The following is a 17,491-nucleotide window of genomic DNA, read 5'->3' on the forward strand; positions in this document are numbered from 1 at the left end:
TTACAATGATCACTTTCCTTTTATAACGAGGTGATCTTTAATGTTATGGGTAAAAATCTAACAGATTGAACCAAATTATCCTTTTTCAAGCCGGTTCGGTTTTCGGAGTTGATTCAGAATCATCCATTATGTAATGTATATGACTGTTGTTTTCCTCGGTAAATTAACAATTGTTGATGTTAAATATTTCTAGCTGTGAGAATAAACAATTTTCAAGATGTTTCTGATTGCGGTTTTAGCTATACATATCGATTGAGAAAATGGCATTTCCTGTTTTGTCGTCCGCATGTTATAGAGATGTTGTTAAAAAAAACCTGTTTTTACGAATTAGGCATTTTACTTGCTGTCTGATGGCAACAATCTTTAGCTTTCGTTTAAGGTATAATTTGCTTATACCCGTATGCAGTCAGGCGGTACATGACGTTTTTTTGTAACCTACCCCCTGCGTTATGGCTGCATTTTTGCAGAATATGGGTTATGTTACGAAAACGCTTCTCATTCTCAGGTGGTTGGGTTTAGCCATTTATCGTTTACCGAACTGTGGCTGCAAATAAAACGAACTTTCCAAAAAACATAATATCTAATGTGACCACCCAAAGTAACCCTCCCACTATAGCCAGGTCTCTATATAAAATATTATAGCCTGAAATTAATAGAGAGAAATATCGAAACAGTTCACACGTATTGCATAGCCTGTGGTGCATTTGCACCGGTAGGCCTACCGTGTTTAACACTGTGTGTGTGTTTTTCCAGGCGTTCAACACAAGCATGTTCCATTATATCAACGTTATGACTAGACTGTTACTTATAATCTACAGCAATGGCCCTTCGTGGTCGCCTGGGCGTTAAGCAAACAAACAAATAATATACAGCAGGCCTTCCCAGTGGGCTATTCCGTGTACACTTTGCTGCTTTCCTGTCGACAGCAAGAATGGCGAGTGGCGTGAGTAGCGGCCTTTTGTATTGTCATTCCTTTATTTTCGAAGGTTAAATCTGTGTGAAACATATCTATGCGATGTCATTGTTCAGAGTTGGTTTGCTGTGCGAGTGTTGTGTGTAGTGTGTGACGAGATGTGTGAAACATATCAATAAGATGTCACAGCTCAGAGTTGGTTTGCTGTGAAACATATCAATAAGATGTCACAGCTCAGAGTTGGTTTGCTGTGAAACATATCAATAAGATGTCACAGCTCAGAGTTGGTTTGCCTGTGAAACATATCAATAAGATATCACAGCTCAGAGTTGGTTTGCCTGTGAAACATATCAATAAGATATCACAGCTCAGAGTTGGTTTGCCTGTGAAACATATCAATAAGATGTCACAGCTCAGAGTTGGTTTGCCTGTGAAACATATCTATGCGATGTCATTGTTCAGAGTTGGTTTGCTGTGCGAGTGTTGTGTGCTAAACGTGAGAGCTTTGTGTTGTGTGTAGTGTGTCACAGTGACGAGATGTGTGTTGTGTGTAGTGTGTGACGAGATGTGTGTTGTGTGTAGTGTGTGACGAGATGTGTGGAACGACACGAAATGTGCTGTCACGAACCGAACGTGTTTAATTTGCAGTGATATATTGTAAGTCTTAAAACTGGTCAGGCCTCTATATAAAATATTATAGCCTGAAATCAATGGTGTAGGTGTGTTATCATTCTGGCGAATGTAATACGAAACAACGTGTTAACTGTGCTGTGTTAATCGGTATCAGATGAATCCTAAAACTCGCCATATCTCTATTCCCTGAACTCAATTGCGTGGGTGCCTAATCTTATGTGCGATTCTTATGATTACCAATGTCATAAAGTAGAAGCTATGAAGTCAAACACTGGTCATCATTGTGTTGAACGTTCTTTCAAAAGACCTGAGCCCTGGCTTATTGACGTGATATCGGGATTTCCCGTTGTAATAGGGGTATGACTAGACTGTCGCTAAGAGCACTGACCAACAAACGGCGGTGAACGAAGAAGTATTTTGAAACCGTAGGCCTATAGGCTGTAAATATTTAGCGTCTTCTTTCTTAATGTCTCAAAAGATGTGTCATGGATTGTCACCTATGAATATAAAGCTTGAACAAGAGCCAATAAGATTCCTTACAAGGCGGATTGAAACAATATTTACTTATTCATGTTTAAGTTCAGAGAAAGGGGGAATGTACGTTCTGGCTCACCGATTCCGACAGACCCTAAATATTAACCCAAAATAGGCTTCTGGACTAAACTTTTACTAAAATGAAACATGCGACAAAATCAGAAAATTACTGCATAAATCCATACAAACAAAAAAAATACAGTAAAGTAAGGTTGTTTTGAACCAATTCCGGGTCTGTCGGAATCAGTAACCCTGAACCTGGTTAAGCCACTTTATTTTTAGACGCTCTCCAAACAGCCAGCGTGTGTTTTGCCAGGCCTGCAACCTGGTTAAGCCACTTTATTTTTAGACGCTCTCCAAACAGCCAGCGTGTGTTTTGCCAGGCCTGCAAACTTGTCTTCTATATTCCTCCAATGGCAAGACAAGATTAAATCATGTGATAGCAACAGTTACGTCACGTCAGCCCAACACTTGGTGTTGATTGTAACATGGCCTAGTGATTTTGTCATTTCATTCCGGAGTCGCCTGCCGTGCAGTTGTGTTTTCTGTGAGAGAAGTGTTTTTACCTGTCACTATATTTGCTAAATATTTATGTCTCGAGATAGCATTTCTGAAGAATTAGAGAGAGAACTTCTTGAATCACAAGGTGCTCATCAAAATCTATTAGATTTTTCAACACAGTCATCAACTTTAATTTTACATTCACCAACTATGGTTTTACCGGAATCATTGAGTGAATGGAATTCTGAGCAGTTTTTAACTATTGAAGAGCACCTCAGTTACCTCAACAATTTTGTTGAAGTATTATCGCAAATGAAAAATGAAGGGCCATCTCAGAGTGGAAAACTACCTAAATTTCCTTCACGCCCAAAACGGAAACTTTCAGATTTGTATGGAGGAAAACCAAAGAAAACCAAAACAACAATGACGTTAAATGAACTCCACGAATATTTAAAGTCAAAAATTGTTGATGTAAGCATGAAAGTTAGGAAGGAAGTGTTCTTTTTTAATCCGGAAGATATCACATCATCAGCAAGTGCCATTGAAAAGTTAGTTGAGGGATATAGACACATACAAAGACAGGAGGCAACTTCAATGGGCTTCAATTTGCAATATGGAATGGTTCTAGAAATCGCATTTAAGTTTTATGAAGCAGAACAAGGCATTCATAATGAGACCTGGGATGGCTGGTTGGAAAGAAACGTTAAAATTTCTTCTACGTATGCACGGAGATTGAGGGAGATTGCCCGTTTACTATTTCCATACAGAGCCAAATTCAGCACAGTTGGGATGTCTTTTTATGAAGTCTTCAACATGAGAAAAGAATGAGGATATCAGGCTTTATTGGGCTGAGAAAGTGACGTCAATGGTTCCAAATATACATCAACAGCAATCACAAGAGTAGGAAAAAAGAGTTACACTGCAATCAGGTCACGCAACTGCCAGTTGCGCCAAAATAGGTCAACACCCTGCTTCGCTTCGCTTCGCTTCAAAGGCTGCCTTCGGGCGGCCGCCGAGTGTTAACTTATTCAATTGACTTGTTTATTTGATTCAAGCTTTTGATAAGTGTACTTGGTGGCTGCTTTGAAACTCAACAAAGCCTAGTACTCCCCTTTCACAAACACTTCCCCAACGCAAGCAACTTCCTCTCCCCCGCTGCAGTCAAAACAAAGCTGTCATAGCGGGTTTTCCCGATTGACAAAAATTCTTATTACACACTCAGACTATTTGGAGCCGCGTTTGTCCTCCAGTGCCCAATTGCATAAGAATATTCTGGTGATGAATAAACGCGCTTTGTGTCATTAGCATCTAAAGATTTCTTGTTTACAATAGTTGTGTTGATCTGATGAAGCGCGGAACTGATCTTAGGGTTGTCATGGTGAAACACTCGCTTCTGAAACAGTGCTTCCTTGTAGTTATCATGCGATATGCTCGACTTTACAACCTGTTTGCTTACACCCTTTGCTTTTTTAACCACCCCTTTCTCACTTGCAACACTGTACATCTTTGCACGCAATCCAACATACTCCTTAATTATCTTCCCATTCATTTCATCTTTCATCTTTCCAATAACCTTCTTGTTAACATTTGAGTGCAATGGTGATTCTTTAGGGTAGTCGCAAGTGTCATAAAAAGAATCTTTTCCTTTTACTGCAGGACTTTCAGCTTCTAGATCTTTGTAAATGTCATCCGCTGGAATGTCAAGTAAGAATGAATCTGTGTCTGTGTAAAGTACTCTCGATTTGGGATATCTTGGTTTCAAATAATCATACAAAAACTCAAGCATCAACAGTTTTGACAACTCTAGCACAGTAAAGCCTATGAATACTGGTTTGTCAAGCTTGACTACAAGTTTTTTCATTAAGATACCATACAGCTGTTCATGAAAGTATTTAAAGTCTTGATACTGTGGTTTGGATGTCAGCTTGATGGCCTCATTTTCTCTTGTAACAAGTCTAACATCCTTTCTCTTGTGTGGGTTTTCCATTGTCTTACCAAAGCAACTGTTGTTCATCAGTTTAAAAAAGTCTTTCTCTGATGCATCAGCGGCTTTGGTTCTCAGTTCTGTGTTTTTCATGATGTAAGGTTTCATAAACTGTTCTTGATCAAATAAAATTATACGATGAACAGCCTTCAAAATTAATCCATGTCTAATGTAAAACTGTAACAGCCTGTAGTGACACACATACTTCTTTTTGTGAAACAGATTGGGCACCAGCTTTGGAGGTTCTCTTGGGTTTACTTTTAACCTCTCAGCCGCTAAAGGATAATCATTATGTAGATCATGAAGTGATAGTGGATAGTCTAAGTCAACTTCTAGTATCCATCCCTTTCGACTGTCTGGGCCTGCTTTTAATATTGTCAGCACAACACATTGTGAAAATGGTCCTGAATAGATCTTAAAGTTCCGAAGTGGAAGCGTCTGACACATTGCCCAACCATACAAATTGTTTGCATCTAGATACATGATGTAATTAGAAGGTTTCATAGGATCAAAGTCGTCCAAGTATTTGTTGTTGGCTTTGCAGTAATTGTGTGAAGCCATACTGATTCCTCCACGTAGTCCATTTTCAATCATCTGAAGTGTAGGAAGATCTGATAGCAAGTCAATCTTTACTCCTGTAAATCTAAGAAATGCATCCCAGCTCATGCCTGGTGCAGATATGTAATGTGAAGGATCTAGATTGTAGTGCTTCATACATGTTCTTCTGTAATTCTCAAATATATCTGCAAGTAAACAAACATCAGCCAACAAATATTGATCATGATAATCACCCATTGTATTACATCCTAATTTATTCCATGCAGTCTTAGCGTGTTCATAGTCTTCGTCACTTATACCTTTACCCTTCAGCCGTGAGAAGTAAGCATCCTTTGGTGGTAACTCATCTTCATCAAACCTCTCCCACGAATCCATGTATTCATATGGATAGACTCCCTTTCTAACTAAGTCACTGTCAAAGTACTTACATGTGATTGGGAAAGCAGTTAGTGATGAAGATAAAGACTCAAGTGTTCCCATCAGATGTTGAGCAGAATCGTAGAAGTATAAACTATTCAGAGTAAAGGCCATGTACTTTTCTGAAGACTGCGCAATGCATCTTGCTTTGTATTCATCAGTTACTGCCTGCATGATCAGATGTGAATCATAACCGCGCAAGTTATGGAAGAAGATTGGAAGCTTCCAAGTCTTAGGATCAAACTTTAATTGTAGATTACATTTGCTGTGTGCTGCTCCTCGGAACTGCCCACTTACATGATCATGATCTCTTACTATTGGATTGTCTGTGTTTGGTGTTAGACTTTGTTCGCATATCCAACACTGTGTGGTAGAGTTAAACTGTTCTTGGTCTTCAGGTTTCATAACAATGTCTGAAAGATTCAGTTGTTTGGAGCAGTCATTTCGCACTTGGTTCATTTGCTGTAAGAAGTTCTTTGCTGCATTAGGTCCTCTGTACAATTGCGGTTTAGAATGTTTACCATCTGAACTAACAACAATAAATGCATATGAACAGACTTGATGATTACTTAGAGTTACTGTTTTAGGTAGGTCTTTTGGTAAAGGTCCTTCATATGGCACAATGATAGATTCAAAGTCAGCATAAACAACATAAGGACTTTTCTGTAGTTTGCATACATTCTTAAAATACACTTTGCTGTCTGGCGGTGGTGTTGTTAACTTCACAACCGCATCATCAACGCTCTTACAATGTTGCTTGTGTATAAGTGCTGCATGAATTGATGGAATACGCAAGAGACATCGCCTACAAAAGTCTTGTTTACTATTGTGATTGCTTGTGCTCGCCATCAGTCTACTCATTGTACGAATCAAAGTGTAATGATATTTTACACCATCAGTCATTAGTAACATGTCAACATGGTTAGTATCACAATCACCAATCGTTGGTGAGTTCTTTGATATTCTGACTGGTTTCAGTTCATCTTCCTCATCCCACGTGTAAACATTTACGGTGATGGGTTTGTTTTGCTGTTCAAATTTGTCAATGCTTGTAATGCTGACAGGAAATTCAATACCAGTAAAGTTTAGTTTATTTCTGTATGCATGATAGTTAGACACTCTTTCTGCATTTTTCTTTACACTGTACAGTCTTGCCAGAACACACCACATAAAACATTTGTCATCATCATTCTTTATGTTCAGCACAGCACGTTTTTTGACAAGAGCAGGAGGTAAAGGTATGTAACTTCTACCTCTGATGGGGGCAAATTTACTTAGCTTCAATTCTATTTTTAGAATTTCACCTTCTGACCATCCGGATCCTTTCATCTTTGCATCCTCTGCAGCTTGCTCAAACCGTTTCATCATTTCATCTGCCCAGTTTCCATTCAATTCTGCCATAGAATTAAGTGCTAGTTGTCTGGTTGAAACATGAACTTCTAGCACCTCATCACTGACTGTTTTGTATTTTATTAAACTGACTATCTGCACTTTTACTGGAGGTTCAATCAACAAATTGTTTGGAATTTGTTCAATGGCGTCTTGCACACTGGACTGCACATTTTGAGGATCCGTTACTTGTAATTCAACGGTGTCAAATACTGTCGATAAAGATTCTAATACAGAGTCTTCCATCGCTGTGAGTTTGATTTTATAACTCAAAATAAAAATATAAATTAAAAAAATGAAGTTGCTTAGAATTCTTTCTCAGAGCTTCCATTTTTGTTAACACTATAAAATCTGAAATAAAAAATCATTTAACATCTGTACCACGTGGAACTAATTGTAATTCCTCTTTTACAAAGGCTCTTTGCGGTGCTGGTTCTCTCAAGTAATATATAAGTGGATTTGTCTCTACTACTCTCTTGATTTCATGAATGTCAATACTCCAGATTGGATCCGTTGCACGCTTCCTGCTGTCACCCTCAGCTTCACCGGGTGCATATAAATATCTGACTTTCTGATTGAAAGGTAGTAATGCCACTGGTGTTGTTGACTTTGGAGCAACAGGTATTGTTTTCTGTTTGATTGCATCAACTGGTCTTAACCCTGTAGCTTTAAATACCTCCAGATTCATTGCTCTAAGTACTGATGGTAATCTTTTGACCCATTCAGTGTTACGCAATTTACTTTCTGTGTCCAAAAATTCCTGATGGTACTGATATGAAAACAGTTTTTCTGCCAACTGTTTGTTAAAGCTCTCAACAATAGCCTGTGACCTGTGGTTTCCTGGAATACCTCTCTTCACTGTAACATGATGTTTTAACAGAAGCTGGTTGACAGCTCCTTTAAACTCCTTACCTTCATCGCACTGAATCATTCTGGGATACTTTAGTGGTCCACGTCTGTAAATTTCTTGCAGGGCAACAGCTGTAGCTATAGCACTTTTCTCTGTCAACGGTTCAGCATCTTTGTATCTTGTTGCAACATCAACTACAGTCAGTGCATACTTATATTTCTTCCTTCTGACTGTGTCATGCGGTAAATACAGCAGGTCTATTTGATGAGTGTCATTCGGTTTAATGTTAACAAAGTGTGGTCGTGTAATTTTTCTTGGTGCAGGTAAATAGATCTGCCAAACTGCCTGCTTTGACAACCATTTCTTTGCTATATCTTGAGAAACACCTGCTGCGTCACTGAGCTTGTCAATAGCAGTTCTTCCTTTCCAGTATCCTTTTGGGGAATAATATATTTTAGATAACAAAGCATCACTCATGGTTTTTTAAATGACAGAATATTAAGATTTGACAGCACGCGCAATAAAGTAAACAACAGCCATACCAATAACAATGAAAACAATCTCTCCCACCTTCTGCTCTTCTGAAGGCTGATAAAAGTCACCCAGTTTTGGAGGAGCACTTGTCTTCATTTTCTTTCCAGTTACAAGATAGTATTCTTGAATGGCTGCATCAACATTGGCAAAGGTTTTGTTTGCATGTCCTTGCTGCCTGAGTTTATCATTCATAAAGTCTAACTGCGCAATTCGTTTCTTCTCGTATTCATCCTGTGCTTTCGCCAGTTGTTCCATGGCTTTGTTGTGCCTTTCCCTCTCTTCACCATTTTGCAGTTTAGAAAACAAATAGTTGCTGCCAGAAAATGCAAGCGCATTTACAATCGCACCTCCCACCATCATAACCAAGCTAGCCATTTTATTGTCTTACATGTTTATATTTTCTGGAATAATTCCTTGCTTCACCAGGAAGTCTTTTGTTGCAAAGGAAGCTGTCACAACACCAATTAGTTTAGCACCGTCTTCGAAGTCTAACTTTCCCAAGTCGGCTGGTTTCATTCTGAGGAGACTTTTACCCAGCATTGTGTAACCTACACTCAAGCCTCCAATCACTGCAGCGTGATAAACTAGATTAACTATTGTCTTTTCAGAACTCATTTTTATGTTATCAAAATTAAAATATTAAAATTATTCCATATGAAATGAATCCACTGCAGGTACTACTGTGGGCTTTTTTATTGTTTGTACTGCTTTGTTTGTTGGTTTTGGTGTTTCTGATTTTGGTGTTTCTGATTTTGGTCTTTCTGACACTTTATATTTGCCTTGCCAAAGTTTGTAAAGCAAGTATCCACCTCCTCCAACAACAGCTGCTACAGCTACTTTTCTGTATGATAGAAATGAAGATTTTAATTCTTGATCAGTTTGTGTGACCTTAGTCACTTCAGGAATGTTTGGTGTCTGCTCAACTTCAGACATAATGTTCTGCTTTGCCTTTTGATTTAACTTTTTTTGTCTGTTCCATTCGGCTAGTTTTTTTCCTGCTTCTACTCTACCAGGTTTCTTTGTCACTGTGTTCACTTCTGGTATTTTCGTCTGCTCCACTGTCTGCTTCAACTGATCTGTCATCTTTTTTATTCTGAAAATTAATGTGTTTGAAAGTAATTAATCCAGCAACAAATGGTACTAATAAAGCACCAAATCGATAATACAGGCCACAGGCAAGAGATTCGAGGGACTTGGAAACAACAGGGTCATGAGTTAGATCATGTGTTAAGTCTTCCTCCGAGTCGAGAGGTGTAAAATGTCCAAAAATCTTTGTGTACAAACCTATAACAGTCTGTCCAATACTTCTAACCATCTTAGAACCAAGCACTGATTCATACCGTCCATGATACTTTTCTATATCTTCTGAGGAAAGATGTTGTACTTCTTCCACAGTTAACTGCTGCCCAAGGTAGTGTTTTGTTTTTCCACAAACAGCAAGTGAATACAATCTTTCTTTTTTATCAGGTATAGTCCTACTGTCACAGATTTCAATATCTGTAGCAGTCTGCATCAGCAATTCATCACAGTTCATTTTATTTTGATGCAGAATAAAATTAAAATCTAGTAATTAAACTTGAGTAAGAACTTAGGTAGGAACTTAACAAGAACTTAGGTAGGAACTTGAGTAAGAACTTAGGTAGGAACTTAACAAGAACTTGAGTAAGAACTTGACAAGAACTTGTGTAAGAACTTGGGTAAGAACTTGACAAGAACTTGTGTAAGAACTTGGGTAAGAACTTGACAAGAACTTGACAAGAACTTGACAAGAACTTAGCAAGGATTTCTACAAACATACATACTGAACTGGTTGATCAGTTTTTAAAACCAGTTTCGAGTGCTTAGAAGATTTCAGATTATTCTTTATTCTTTCTCTCTCCTGTTTGTTTTCAATGACATCATTTTCTCGAAGACACTCTTCAAAACTGTCACGGTCCTTTGAATAGAACAATGTTATTGTTTTGAGTTGCTCTCTAAAGTCTTTCAGAACTGCATTGTATTTTTGTGTTAATATCCAAACTGATATTAATGCATGTCGTCCACTGAATGCAAGCTTTGCTAGTGCACTTTTCTTTCTAACAATGTCACGTTCTGCTGCACAGTCATCAATAATAAACAGTGTTGGCGTGTTCTGAAAAAGATCGAAATAATGCTCCAAGCAAACATTTAGACGATCAGAAGGATTTACAATAAATATATTTTGATCAGACCATATGAATTTTCTCTCCTTGTATGTTCTGTTATGCTTTATGGTTGGACAGAATATGACTATGTGTTCAAAGTGATTTATGTAAACAGTCTGTAATAAATCCAAAACATATCTTGTTTTGCCGCAACCTGTTGCCCCACAAATCAAAGAACAGTGTGGATCTTTTGGAAGAAAATCTAGATACTTCATTTTAACACGTTCAATAAACAATATCCTGTAATCTGCTTTCAGAGATGTTTAACTGCGCATCTGACACAACAAACACGTAGATCTTAACTGATTTACTACTACTCCCTACTTCCTTTTCAATTTGTATTGTGATTCCTTCTGATCCGTTTTCAATTCGCCTTCCACTTCCATGCAGTTTGTTGTCGTCAGTTGTTCTGAGATCCAGCCATAACGCATATTTATTTGTCAAGAAATCTTCTACGCCAACACCGTGTAAATGTAGATCTTTAGCCACAAGATCAGATGTTGGGTCTTTCAATCTTCCTCCAGTAAAGTACTTTCTTGCTTCATCATAGTGTTGGTATGGCAGCATGCCAGATGCAAATATTTGGTTTGGCTGCCCTTCAATTGTGCAATATACTCTATTGATTAGTGGATTGTAAAACTTTTCTATTTGCCTTTCATATGAATCTTTTGGTTCCTCAAACAACATAAGTATTCCCTTCATTGACCTAGCTGGTGTATTCAAGTTAATGTTCCAGATTGGATCAGCCTGGCTTTTTGAAAGTGTACTGTGATTCAACACTCTTTCATAATAGATAGGCAGCTTAGAACTGTACTGATTTTCTATAAGTCTAGCCAGTTCAGGATGGTTTACAACATCAAACTCTAAAGAAATTCCAGACACCTTATACTTTGCTTCCGGGTCTTGTGAAAGCATAACACGATCATAACTATTGAAAGTCAGGTCGTATGACAGCCTGTCACGCAATGCTCCTTGATAGAAGGGAGGATGTGAATTTATGAGTTCAAAGTCAAGTGGAATACAAAATTTGTTTCCAAAAGCAACATTGACAGCGTTATCTTTTTTGTTATTGTCAGCTTTATCTCCTGCTCCTATTCTAACTTTTATCCCATTGTCTGACTGAATCCCTTGAAACACTCTGTTTTTCTTTTCATTGTCAGTCAACCAATTATCTGCGTAAACTAAAATACATCTGCATTATTCAATGACATCACTTCCCGCCCTTCCAGTTTGACAGTAATCTTCCTCACAATTGCTCTTCCTACATTATAAGCCAAAGTCCTATTTTCATCTGAGCCAGATTCTAATTCTAATTTGAATGATAGTCTTACAGTGCCTGGTACAATAACATCGTTCTTACCCAGATTAGGAAACCTAACAGTAAGTATTTCATTCTGATCAATAGTAGAAGGATTATTTGTAACTATAACTGTTTGCCTTATTCCTTTTACCCCGAGAGGTTCTTTCAGCCTTCTGTAAGGATCAAGAACAGAACCGAACGATTGTGCCATCTTTTTTTATTTTCAAAATAAAAAATAAGTTACAAATGGCAGAAGGTGGATTTGAAGATTTATTTGAGCCAGCGGACGACATGAGCGAAGCAATCCCTTTGGTTCCCTACCATCATTCACTGCATTATGAGGTGGCACGACATGAACTTCTGGAAGGTTTGTTTGTTTGTTTGTTTATTTGTTGCTTAACGTCCAGCCGACTACGCAGAGCCATATCAGGACGAGGAAGGGGGGGATGAAGGGGGCCACTTGTCAAGCGATTCCTGTTTACAAATGCACTAACCCATTACTTGTGTCCCAGCAGGCTTTAGTAAAACTAAATTAATACCTACTGGAAGATTACCAGTTTCCAGTATGTTAAAATAGGCTTAACCTATCTACTGCTGGACTTACATCAGAACACTAACAGATTAAACTATACATGAATCGCGAGACAAGCGGCAAGAGAAGAGATTTTTGGAAAAAATACAGGTGAATGAGCAAGAAGGCAGAAAAAAGAAAAGAATTCATGAAGAAAAAGAGAGCATGACAGGAAAGAGGAACCAAAAATCTACCTAACAGCAAACTAGAAAGCTCCTGCGGTTCCAAAAACAGGAGGGGCCTTTAATTTCATAACCGCAGTGCCCCACTGCGGGACTTCTGGAAGGTAAAGTTAGAGATTTCTACAAAAGTTTAGGAGAAGAACCTGATGTTTTAGATCCAAACCAGTTCAAAATGGAAGCAAATCATTTATATACAACTAGCGATAAAGGAGAAAAAGTCCAACTTACATATAAATCTAATCCTGCTAAGTTTCTATCAAAAGTTTCACTAAAACAAAAACTTACTGCTAATCGACTTAGGCAATTAGATATTGTGCCTAGCACACGGTCATCACCTTCCCATGTTGTTTCCTTACTTCAAAAAGCAGAACTAGGACTACCAACTGCTACTCAAATAGAATCTGTTCCATTGCAAGATCTTAATAAACTTGCAGATGAGGCTGATCAACTTACACAAGAGATAGAGACTTCTTTTTCTGAGGAAACTTCACTGAAGACTCCACATGAACTATTACCTATGAGAGAAATAGAAGCCCTTAATCAATCACTACAAACCATCAGAGGTGAAATAGCAAATAATCTGTCAAAACTAGGTCAGCTGGATGAAGATATAAACAAAGAGAAACAAAAACTTGCTGATGCTGATGATTTGAACCTAGAACAAGAAGTAAAAAACAGAATTTCTAAGCGTTTAAAAGATTTGCAGGAGGAGAAAGCCATAAGGTTAGAAGTTCTAAGTAACAATAGAGAACAACTGAGAACACAGGTCAGCAGAATAAAAAAATACAATTCAAAGAATCCTTTACGAAGACACAACTCTTGCTGAAAGAATTAGAACGCTTTTCAGAGAGCAGGGAATCACAATAGCTAGTATACTAACTGCGTTAGGATTTGCAATAAGCACATTAGTGTTAACATTCACAGGTGGCACTGTCACACCTCCACCTCCACCTTCACCTTCATCTCCATCTGATCCGGGATGGGTAAAGAAACAACTCAAACACATTGCAGAACTATTAAAGAAACTAGCAGCAAAAGCTTTGGGTGCACTTCCAGGAATCATTGGTTCAATTGTTAGCTGGCTGTTATCTTTTGCAGGTAAAGTTGTTGGTTTCATGGCTGAACATCTCTGGACTCTAATAGTTTTAATTGCAGGTGTTCTGCTAACGAGAATAAAGCAAAAGTAAGCCTACACCCACTCCACCAATTACTAGAGCAGTCTTCTGCGATTCATGATCATCAATAATACTAACAGCTTGATCATCACTAGTGACAGAATGATCTTCACCTGCAGCGTGATCTTCACTTGTCACGCTTTGTTTCTGTTCATTGTGATATGGCTGTAACATCGTTCTGATTTCTGAATTCAGTTCTTCACCCTTTCCAAGCGGCTGGGTGTCACTAGCAATAATGATTTCATTGTTATAATTTGTTATTGTTCCAATCTGCAGCTGGAGATCAGAAGGTAACATGTAAAGGCAGTTACCAACAGCAAAGTCAACTTTTGATCTTGCATAACGGAGAGAGTCTTGATACCTTTTGATGCTGGAAGGCAGATCAACTGCAGAGTTTATGACATCTTCTAAATTTGATAACAACTGTTTCTGTGCACCAAACCCTGTGCTTGTTCTCATTATGTTTGATCGTGTCTGTGCCTGCGAGCCTAGCAAGCACCACGCATATGTTCGGATAGATTCATTGATCCTTTCAACACCTGATCCAGTGAAACCTTTGCCGGTGTCTAATATAAAAGTAGTCCATGCATTGTGGTGCTGTTGTTCTATTGATCCTAACTGTACCTGCACATTTGAAGAAAAAGATGTATGACCTGGCCAGTAATCAAAATTATACCTCCTGTGGACACCCCATAAATATAGTGTTCCCATGCCATGGTTTTTGTCTTGCTTTTGCCTAAAGTCGGTCTTAAAATCTATATTGAATTCATTGCAGAGACGTTCATACACTTTCATGTTTATCCTATTGTTGAATGGGTTCCAGCTCTTTTCATGCGGCATTGGTGCCTGAAGTTCAGACAAGATTCTCCTGCACTGATAGTAAACGTGAAATGTGTACACACACTTTGTCAGTAAGTTTGAATTATTCATGTGGTCTGCATAGGACACTCCACATCCTGTGGTTGCACAGAATATTGCAAAGTTTAACTGATTCTGATAGAACTGAATTGGGTGAGAGTTCCACATCTTTGGAACACTATCATTTTTGATTGGGGGATTTAGGTAAGAATGGAATGGGTCAGGCACTTTAACGCGAATGGATTCTGTTTCTGTTACAGCAAAGTCCAACTCATGGAAAGAAATAGTCTTTGGATTGTAATATGGTCCAGTTTTGTATTTAACGTCTTTGTTGAATTTATACTGACTCATTTTTGTTGTTGAATAAAAAATGTTTATCACACTAACAAATGTGAAGACTAGTGTGCCAGTTAAACTTGCAAACCCTATCAACAATCAAAATGGAGGAATGAAAGTTGCACTGCATGAAATTATGTACAAAGTTACTTGGTATAATATCAGTAAAAAAAAGGATAACAACTGGGTTAAAATTAATGATAAAAAACATTCTGTAGAAGATGGTTACTATGACTTCTGCACTTTAGAGAAAGAATTGTTTGCTCCAGTAGGTATTACAGCGAGTTTAAATCATGCAAGTCTCATTGCTACTCTTACTATGCCCAAAACTAGAGAAGTAAACAGATCATTTGAGTTTCCAACCAAACTCCTTGAAATGCTTGGAATTACAAATGCATACAAGGGAACACGTCCCATTGACATGGATGTTAACAGTGTACTGTTTGTTCACATGAGAGAGCTTAACACATCCTATAATCTGTTTAATGATCAGCGTTCTGATCTGCTTAGGATTCTTCCACCGAGTGATGCCTCTTTTTGTAAAATGCACGTGCCAACATTTAAGACACTTCAGTTCAAGGACTTGGAGGAAGGGTGTCATGAATTCCTACACATTGATCTGAAAAATCAAAGTGGACAACCAGTTGATTGTTTGTTTAACATTACATTGGAAATAGTTCCATAAAATATTGAGTATTAAAATGTCGAGTGGACCTACAATAATTTATCCTGTTGCATGTTCAACTATAGAGTTGAAAGATTTAGCAGATGCTATCGACTTTGAGAGCAATGCTGAAGTTGGTGCAGTGTATGCATTCGAGTTTACAGACACTGGTCATTACAAGAGAAAGGAAATCGACGATGAAAAGAAACCAAGATTCCTCAAACTAGGTCAAATCCGTGATGTTAATGTACCTGATCCAATTGTCGATGACACATTCTACATGTGGAAACATCAGAATAAAAAATGGGTACTTAGTCCTGTTATGAAAAAAATTGACTGGGAAATGAAGTTTGAATTTGTGAGTCCATACACTCTTGTTGGAAAAGACGACACATTCCGTAAGTCAATCAATGCTAAACCACTAATTGTTAGCCTTGTTCCTGCGATTAACAGCAGGGGAGAAGTTGCAGTTAAACCTTTCCATAAGAACAACTATCTCATTCACAGAAAACAAAGTGTTGAAAAGGACGCTGACACCATTGTCGATTTTATACCCAAGCTTCCAATAGGGCAGAATGCAACTATGATATTTGATATAGTTGTCAGGAAAAGGGAAGAAACCACAAACACTGTTCTAATGAGAGGAATAAATCTCAACTGGAGACCATTAAATGTTGAAGAAGTCAGAGTATTTATTGCTGTTCAAAAGGATTCTAACACAATAAAAAAACAGACGTCAAACCAAAATGTTGTTGTTAACGCAGATATAAATAATTTAACAGAAATAAGAAGTATTAATCTTACTTATCTTGATTTGATTGCTTTCTACTATACAGATAAGGTGTTAAGCAATGAACAGCTTCAAAGCTTAGCAGAAACACTGGCCAGTGAGAATTAAGATAAATATTTTATATTTTGCATTAAAAAGATGACTAGCAGTGTGAAGCTTTATCCTAATATTGATGAAAGTGCAGCAGAAAGTCAACAATTCAGACTGGCACACATTAGTAATATACAAAAACAACTAGAAGATGAATTAGAAAAATATTCTCGCGCTAGACGTAAGTACTCAACAACTTACAACAGCCTTTCTAATGCCAGCACTGGTTCTACTATCCTTGCATCAGCTGCAGGTGTAACGGGAACAATTCTGTTAGCTACCGGAGTAGGGACTCCAGTTTCTCTAATCCTAGGTGGTGTCGCAGCAGCAGTTGGTGGTTTATCATTTATAGCATCAGCTATAATGAAAAAAATTGTGAAAAAGCTTGAAAAACACGAATCCATTTCCACTCTTGCATCATCAAAATTGTCTAGCCTAAAACTGTCTATCAGTAAAGCACTTGAAGATTCAAAAGTTTCTGACGAAGAATTCAAACAGATACAAACAGACTTTGATGACTACAAAAGTAAGAAAGCAAGTATTCAAACAAAAACACGAGCTGAATATAACAAGCCAATCGATATAGAAGATCTGAAAAAGCAGTTTTTAAAAAAGGGGATTCAAATAGGACGGGAAGAAAAAGTAAAAATAGAATCACTTGTAAAGAGTTAACTATTCGTTTAGACAGTCACATTGCATGTATCAGATATAATTCTAACAGTGAAAGAACATATGAAGTAAAGTTTGTAAATGAGAGAGCGTATTGAGCTTAAGAATGTTGTATAAGAGAAAGGGGGAATGTACGTTCTGGGTTACTGATTCCGACAGACCCGGAATTGGTTCAAAACAACCTTACTTTACTGTATTTTTTTTGTATGGATTTATGCAGTATTTTTCTGATTTTGTCGCATGTTTCATTTTAGTAAAAGTTTAGTCCAGAAGCCTATTTTGGGTTAATATTTAGGGTCTGTCGGAATCGGTGAGCCAGAACGTACATTCCCCCTTTCTCTAGTTCATATAACCATGCTT

At 37.8% G+C, this 17,491-nt stretch overlaps 1 protein-coding gene across 1 annotated transcript in view; it reads left to right on the forward strand.

Moving 5' to 3' along the window:
• Positions 1–851: 851 nt before the first annotated feature.
• LOC138963836 (uncharacterized) overlaps positions 852–17,491 on the forward strand; it is a 41,206-nt gene continuing 24,566 nt past the window's right edge. Inside the window, exon 1 of the mRNA XM_070335690.1 lies at positions 852–943. Within this exon, the coding sequence (XP_070191791.1) occupies positions 932–943 (12 nt within the window). The 5' untranslated portion in view covers positions 852–931. The remainder of the gene's footprint in view (positions 944–17,491) is intronic.

Source organism: Littorina saxatilis, linkage group LG4 (genome assembly GCF_037325665.1).
Source record: "Littorina saxatilis isolate snail1 linkage group LG4, US_GU_Lsax_2.0, whole genome shotgun sequence".
NCBI classification, from domain to species: Eukaryota; Metazoa; Mollusca; class Gastropoda; order Littorinimorpha; family Littorinidae; genus Littorina; species Littorina saxatilis.